The 7,944-nt window shown below is 38.6% G+C and overlaps 1 protein-coding gene across 1 annotated transcript in view; it reads left to right on the forward strand.

The window, feature by feature from the left end:
- LOC103524642 (serine/threonine-protein phosphatase 4 regulatory subunit 1-like) overlaps positions 1-7,944 on the forward strand; it is a gene marked incomplete in the record, with an annotated part of 34,448 nt that overhangs the window by 25,008 nt on the left and 1,496 nt on the right. The window contains 2 exon segments of the mRNA XM_026819996.1: positions 484-647; positions 1,161-1,383. Coding sequence (XP_026675797.1) covers positions 484-647; positions 1,161-1,383 — 387 coding nt within the window.

The raw sequence follows: 7,944 nt of genomic DNA on the forward strand, positions 1-7,944 counted from the left end.
TGCGCCTGTGCGTAGCCCGCGCCCTGGCCCTTCATGTAGCCCCACTGCGTAAGTATTAATCAAATAGAGGTAATGAAAGAGGCTTGCATTTTGATAGTGGAAAGAAGACGATCTAGTGAAAACGAGAATAAAATTGTTAATAAATAAATAGATAAAAAAAAAAGCTCACAACCTTTGATATCACAGCACCGCTAATCCTTTGCAATCAATTTTCCTAATTACCTAGCTAGTCAATTGTCCTCACGAGAGTAGTAGTTAGACGATCTTGCGGTAAAACTTAAAATTTTATTAGCTGATTTTTCACTTCTTTGTTTTTTTTATCCCCACTACCAAAAGTCTTTCAATTTTTCATCCCCACGACCGAAAAAAACCTAATATCAGTAGGCATCACATTAGGTCAATAATTCAATATGCATTGACATTAGGAAAGGAAAAATCATTTAACTAGGCTGACTTATATTATCGGCATGCTATGTGTTACAGCGTACTTCCAAAGCCCGTGTCCGCACAGCGATGTTCTCATCAACACTCTGCTCACACTCATGTCGGATCCGGATTCCGATGTCCGGTATTACGCCACGCTCAAACCGGAGTCACAAGATCCGGATAATATCGCCACCAACACCACGGACACCGAAGTCAATAAGGTAGGTGTTATCCCTTGAGAACTAAACTAGCAGGTCACCTTGTTTGTACAAGGTGACCTGCCTTAGCCTAGACTCTGGACCATGTATGGACCGACTCTCCTTGTACCAGTGTGTCCACAACAAAGCCTGGAACCTCCCGCTTATTTAGATACCTTCGCTTGAGAATTTCGAGTTTAAAATGTTATCTGAAATGTTTACGAAATCTGTGACCATCGCAGAAAAAATATTCAGCTCATTTTCTTTGAGGGTCGGAGCTTTTTTCTAAGCTCCGTTGAGGACGCTTTCGGTTTGGATTTCGGCAAAATCCTCTCTTATTGCACGTCCAGAATATAGAACAATTTAGGAAAATGGGAATATTTCAATATTCCTGCCAAATTTCGGCTTTTTAAGTGTTGGATTTCTGAAGATAGAGCAATCAGTGTGTGAACAGAGTGAGTGAGTGAATGGATCTAACTTTTGTATACTAAAGTATTTCAAGATTTACATTGCTTCCTCTCGTTTTCCTGTTCACAGTCGTACGGAGACACCGAGGACAGCACAAGCAGCTCGGATAATTCGCCGACCAGTAAGATGATGAAAACCAGCTCCAGTGATCCCGAAGAGCCCGAACCAAAGCCAGGCGTCCAACACAGGAGACGACCTCAACAACCCAGTGAAAATAGACGTTCAAACCAACAAGATAAGGGGAGAAACCCCGGCGGAAACCTCAGCGAAAAAGATACGGCGGCAAAGCGAGGTGATGGAAATACGGGCAGGAACACAAGCGATTGTGAGACGGCAGAAAACCATGGTGGTGAAACCACAGAACCTGCCTCGAGTGGGAGAGACACGGCGAGAAATTACGAAGAAAAAGATTCCGCCTACGAGTCGATTCCGCACATAGATGACCCGGCCCCGGGGCCCCCTGAGAGTAAAATTTAAAATATTTCTAGGTGGATTCAAAACAGTCGTTTAAGAGAAGTAACATGATCAAATTATTCCTAGGTGTAGATCCAAAAAAACATTCACGAAAAGTACAAAAATAAAATAGGTTCTAGATTTCTTCTGTACAAAAATACCTACAAAATACCTTATCTAATTATGTATACTAGATCAAAATATTTGGTATAAGTAGCTGTATAACAATAAGTTTCCCTAGAAATTAAATCAATTTCTACTTATGAACCTAATCTTATAAAAATAAAGTCCTTAAATTAAATATCGAGGCAGGGGGATTACATCCAATGATGATAGGCTGCTAGGTATCTAAAAGAAAGCCACCTACAATAAAATTTAATTTTATATTTGCTTTTATATGTATTGTTAAGAAATTAGGGATTGTTGTAAAAAATGGGTAGCCCCCGTTAAAATAGTAATAAATAAATAAGCTTTATACATACCTCAGTATCTGGATTGATAAACGAAGGCACAGTAGTCAATTCTAGAGAGGAGCAGTTAGCTGTAAAGAGTCGATGCAGGACAGCGTAGTGACAGCGTTTGGCGGGCAGCAGACTGCTGTCGAAGTCGTTACAGGAAATGAAACCGAATAGTGCGAACAGACAGGCGAGTCCTGTAATAAAAGAACAAACAGAAAGAAAGGACATGTTAGTATGAGATTAATTGCAAAGGTGTATCCACACATAGCCGACGGCCATCGATCGATGTGAATTGATGTCGATCGACGGCCGGTCGACCATCATCAACAGGTCTGCACTCTAAGTTCTTCACGGTCATCTTGCCGTCCGTGTAATGTTTGAACCGGATACAGTCGCAGTACATCTCCGGTGAAAACACATCCTCATCAATATGAAGCACACTGAGACGACAAAACGAGGCCAAATGAGTGGAAGAGATATTAGTGATGGAGTTCTCCGTTATGTCTAACTCCACCAAGTTGGGAAGGAATCCAATATCAGGGACTTCGGAGAGACCAGCCTTCCGGAGGGAAAGATACTGGACGCTATGGGCCTTCTGAAGATTCAACCTGTCCATGTGAATCGTGTTCGCGCCCAAATACAACCTGATGAGGGACTTGGGATAAGAGATGTTCAGCGTGGTGAACAGGTTGCCCTTCAGGTCGAGGGTTTCCAGTTTGGTGAGCGGCTCGAAGGTGAGAGGGTCGATGGATTTGATCAGGTTGTCGTTGAGATAGAGGACTTTCAGGTTGGGCAGGTGGAGGAAGGAGTTGGCGTGGAGGGCGCGGAGTTTGTTGTTGGAGATTTCCAATACCTGGGGAGCAAACAGAGGAGAGGGTTACTTTTAGTGATTTAATATCAGAAGCTTAGGTGTAGGGCAAACAGCCCTAAAGGATGGGTTCAGCTTGTACGAATCTCTAGTGATGAAATTGTGATAAAATAATGATGCCATGTGTATAATAGCATATCGGTTATAAAACTAAATTGAAATTTTAATTGTAGTTTGAAGAGACTGAAAAGTTTGAAATCAACTAAACAGATTGCTTCACCCAGAGTTAAAACTAAACCAAGTTGAAACTTAGTAGTCCTGGCAATTAGTAGAGCTACATGTACCCAACCTATTAAAAGGAATAAGTTCAGGATTCCCTTCCCTGCGTTGCATACGAGTACTCGTAGCTTATCATTTATTTCAGACCTACAGTCCTGCCTTTCCTACAAGATTTATCTTCTCAAAACTCTCTCAAGGACATTCTTCGGGATATTCTTTCTTCGGTTCCTTTGAATTCGGCCTTGGACAGAAATAATCGAGGTAGGTGTTATCCCTTGAGAACTAAACTAGCCTGGAACCTCCCGCTTATTTAGATACCTTCGTTTGAAAATTTTGAGGTTAGAATGTTATCTGAAATGTTTACAAAATCATTGACCATCGCAGAAAAAATATTCAGCTCAATTTCTTCATTTTCTTTGAGGGTCGGAGCTTTTTTTTTTTTTTCCCTCTGAAATTTTAAATGTGAATGTGACACTGTTATTCTGAAGTAAAGATCAAAATAATTAAAAAAAAAAAAATAATAATAACTCTTACTTGGTTGAGAGAGAATCCAATCAGAAAATTATGCCTACCTCTGTTGAGTGGTCAAAAGTAGTTACGCACAAAACCTGGAGGTGCTGGGTTTGAATCCTGGCCAGTACTAAAAAAAAAAAATCTGACCAACGTTTTCCGTACTTGAATATGCATGGATGGATATAAAGGAATGTGTCTTGAAGTGGTGGGAAAGCGGTACCAAAGTACAATCTTTTTCAAAAATTTAATTTAGTCAGAAAATGATACCTCTTTCAAGGTTCGATATAGGGAACTCTACCAACGGAGATCTCCCCCTCCCACCTCAGAAGAGAGAAGCACACACCATCAGATAGACCTGACAGGCGAACTTGATCAGATGCATCTTCTGATAGTGAGTCGATGGCCTATTTCATATGAAAATCGGACAGATATAGAGCCATTGGCAAATGAAACGGGATTGACATGCTTGGACATTCCCGTGAAGTCGAAAGTAGCAGACATTTTGTCGCTCCGAAATAAAGGTCGACTTTTTTTTTTTTTTTTTTTTTTTTTTAAATGGACACCATCAGGTAGACCTGACAGGCGAACTTGATCAGATGCATCTTCTGATAGTCGATGGCCTAACAGGGATTTCATGGGTCTGGACTGAGCCGAAAATTCCAAGAGAAAATGTAGACCAAGTGACTCCCGAATTTCATATGAAAATCGGACAGATCTAGAGCCATTGGCAAATGATATGGGATTAACATGCTTGGACATTCCCGTGAAGTCCAAAGTAGCAGACATTTTTGTCGCTCCGAAATAAAGATCGACTTTTTTTTTTTTTTTTTCAAATGGTCCAATTAAAACTTGAAACTTACTTGGTTCGTTCAACCTCCTTGCCTACAGGTTGACGAGTTATTTGTTCATCTCGCCCCCTCCCCCACTCTCACGCGTTGCCTTACCACCACTCTGGCCGAAGACTTTGCACACTCACCTTCGTGGACCCAGCGTCAAACCTTTGCCTCCCTGTGTGCGCGCCTTATATCCGAGTCCTCGCAATATTCAGGGTAAGTAGAGGCCTCTATCTTCTTTTTTATTTGTTCTTCTTCTTCCGCCTTTTTACTTTCTTTTGGTATAAATTATAAAAGGAGGGGTCAGCTCCCATGGCGTAGTGGTCACTGCGCTCGCCTTGCACGCGGGAGACCCGGGTTCGATTCCCGGCGGGGTCAGGGAATTTCGTCGGGTAAAATCACAAAGGTGATTTTTTATGAAAAGAACGTCACTCATGAAATTAGGACGTGATAAAATCAAGAAGTTTTGAAGTAAAACTGTAGATCAAATCAGAGTTCGAAAACCTAACCAACCTACTTCTTAAAACACGAAAAATTACAATGGTGTTATTAGCATGAAAGCTGAGTGACATTTTCACAAACATATCATTGGTTGAAAGTTATGGATACATGGTGACCACAAAGTCGCTCTTACTAATGATTCTGAATTTTTTATACTTTGGCAAACTAACAAATCTGATAAGGTTATAGGTTATGTACATTAGGTACAAAGAGTTCAGTGAAAACATGGAAAATGTGTATGTAGTTAACAGCAGATGACTATAGATTGGTTGAAAGACAAGCAACTCAAAGTCTCATAATGTCATTGGATTGGAAAACCATGGTCACTAAAAACCTTAGCAGTTAGCGACGTTCAACCTCTACTGCAGTGACGTTAAAAACCTCTATCAAACAAAAACCATGAAAATCATGGAATGTTTCACAAGAAAGAAAGCCTGGAAAATCCTAGTTCGGTGAGACCTTGAAAGGGGCCTTGGAGTTTCTAGAAAACCTTTCACTACTCGGTTTGAAATTCGGTGTTCCAGTAAGGAGATTGTTGGATCGTGACTGTGACTAATCTGAAATCTTATCCTGAGTTTTCTTTGAAAATAGGTATGTACTGATAACTCGGTTATGATTCCCCAAGAAAAGTACGCTATATGGGGTATTAATGTTCAGTTGAATCCTAGTTTACCCTAGCCCGATATGCTTCCCTTGACGAGTGATTTTCTAGGTTCTTATTATATTGTGAGCATATGAGAAGATATTTGAATGTCTAGGTTCGTTTGTTAGGTGGAATATATTTGAGTCAATTGAGAGGATATCTTTGACGAAAAACATTTTTATTTGAAAAGATGCTTTTGAAATTAGAACAGGGATTTTTGTTTAGCCCCAGGTGGAACAGGCTCCGAGAACGTCCCGAGAAGCTTCGAACTTGTTCTACTTTGGTTACGGTGGAATATATTTGAGTCAATTGAGAGGATATCTTTGACGAAAAACATTTTTATTTGAAAAGATGCTTTTTAAATTAGAACAGGGATTTTTGTTTAGCCCCAGGTGGAACAGGCTCCGAGAACGTCCCGAGAAGCTTCGAACTTGTTCTACTTTGGTTACTTAACAAAAGTCCGCCGTTTGGCTGTTTAAAGAAGGTACTCTGTTAATTTGATTTCTTCTTTTTTATACACCATTTATTACACTTTTTGTATGTTAGCCTATTCTTTTTTTTTTACCCTCGTGTTAATTATAACTTTTCCAAATCAGATGATATGATACTGCCGTCATTATTGGTTTACTGAGAAGAATTTTTTACTTTTTTATATACTGTCAACGAAGAATTTTATTTAAACCTTGGGAAAATGCCCTAGTACCCAATCCCTTTGCATTTGTAGACAACATCGTTTTATTTCAATCCTTATACCATCGTATTTTTAGTATTATACCTAAACCATCCAGGTTTAAAATCAGAATGTTTGAAGCTGTTGTACGCTTTATACTGTTTCCCAGTGAGAATTGCAATCAGAATTCTAAACATTACAGTTCCGAGATATTACAATGAATACGTTTTACGAACGTTTAATTACTCATAAATCTTTTTTGAAAACCTTTTTATTTTACAAGATGGAATATTATTGTATCAACATTCAGCCGAAATTATTACGGTGGGATATTTTGCCAAAGAAAATTGTATAAAAAAAGAGCATCCCAACAGAGAGATCTGTATGTCTCCTGTGCATGTGTCCGGTGAAATTATTCCTAGGATGTTAAATTGGACCTTGGACCACTAACGTCCTCTTTTAGTGAGATATAAGTATTTGTTGCAGTTTTTAGGTTATCCCTACTGGCAAATTATATTGAGATTTTTTTTTACAGTGTATAGGATTTTTCGATAGTAAAATGCTGCGAGCATTGACTCTTATTTTCTGACACGGCTGTGTCAGCTCAAACATCGTGTCAATTGTTCCCTACTTTAGGGTTTCCATGTTATATGCACTGTGATTTGTAAATTAAAGTAAAGGATACTTTTGATATTTATTACTTTAGAGATATATTTAATTTATATATTTTTTGTTTGTACTGTACATTTTATGAAAAGGATTTTTTTATATATACCCAACGTGAATAAAGAGAGAAGAAAGTTAAGCAAAGATAAAGAGCGCTTGTTTTAATTTGGATTTGAGAATAGGTCAGTATTTCTGGTTGCTCTCCCTCTAACTAGTCCAAATATTTTATGTTTCAGACAAATTTGAAAATCATTATCTGTTGATTATATACCCAACGTGAATAAAGAGAGAAGAAAGTTGAGCAAAGATAAAGAGCGCTTGTTTTAATTTGGATTTGAGAATAGGTCAGTATTTCTGGTTGCTCTCCCTCTAACTTGTCCAAATATTTTATGTTTCAGACAAATTTGAAAATCATTATCTGTTGAGATGAACACAAATGGCATTCAACATGCTTTTGCCGCTGGTACATAATTTAGTGCTTTTTGCTAGAGGGATTTTTGGATGTGAAAAATAAAATGCAAGTGAGATGATATAAGGTTGTAAATCAGCAAAAATATTTAATTTATTTCCTAATTCTAAAAGAACATCACAAGACAAAAAGAGGAAGACCTTAAATGTTGAAATAGAAACATAGGAATCCAACAATATTTACAAGAGTAAACAATTCCTTCTAAACTTTTTACATGAAAGTTTCTTTGGGGAATACCCACATTTGGGAACATTAGTTCTCACGAGGACACTGAAGTTGAGTAACACGGTGCGCGTATGATATCTGGAGAGGTAATGTCACAACATAGCACCTTATTTTAAAACTTGCTTCCGTCTTGTAGTCAAGACGCTCGCCTGGTAATCAGGAGGGTATGGGTCGAATCCCAGCCTAGGTATGGAATTTCCTTCTTACTAGAATCAAAAGACTTTGTTGACTCGTAAAGATGTTTTCATTTCATCGAAAATTGATCTCGGGTTTTAAAAACAAGAAATGTTTCTCCATTCTTGCTTAGTTAGTGCTATTGATGATCGATTAGCATT

The sequence above is a fragment of the Diaphorina citri genome, unplaced genomic scaffold (genome assembly GCF_000475195.1).
Source record: "Diaphorina citri unplaced genomic scaffold, Diaci psyllid genome assembly version 1.1 scaffold110, whole genome shotgun sequence".
NCBI lineage: Eukaryota > Metazoa > Arthropoda > Insecta > Hemiptera > Psyllidae > Diaphorina > Diaphorina citri.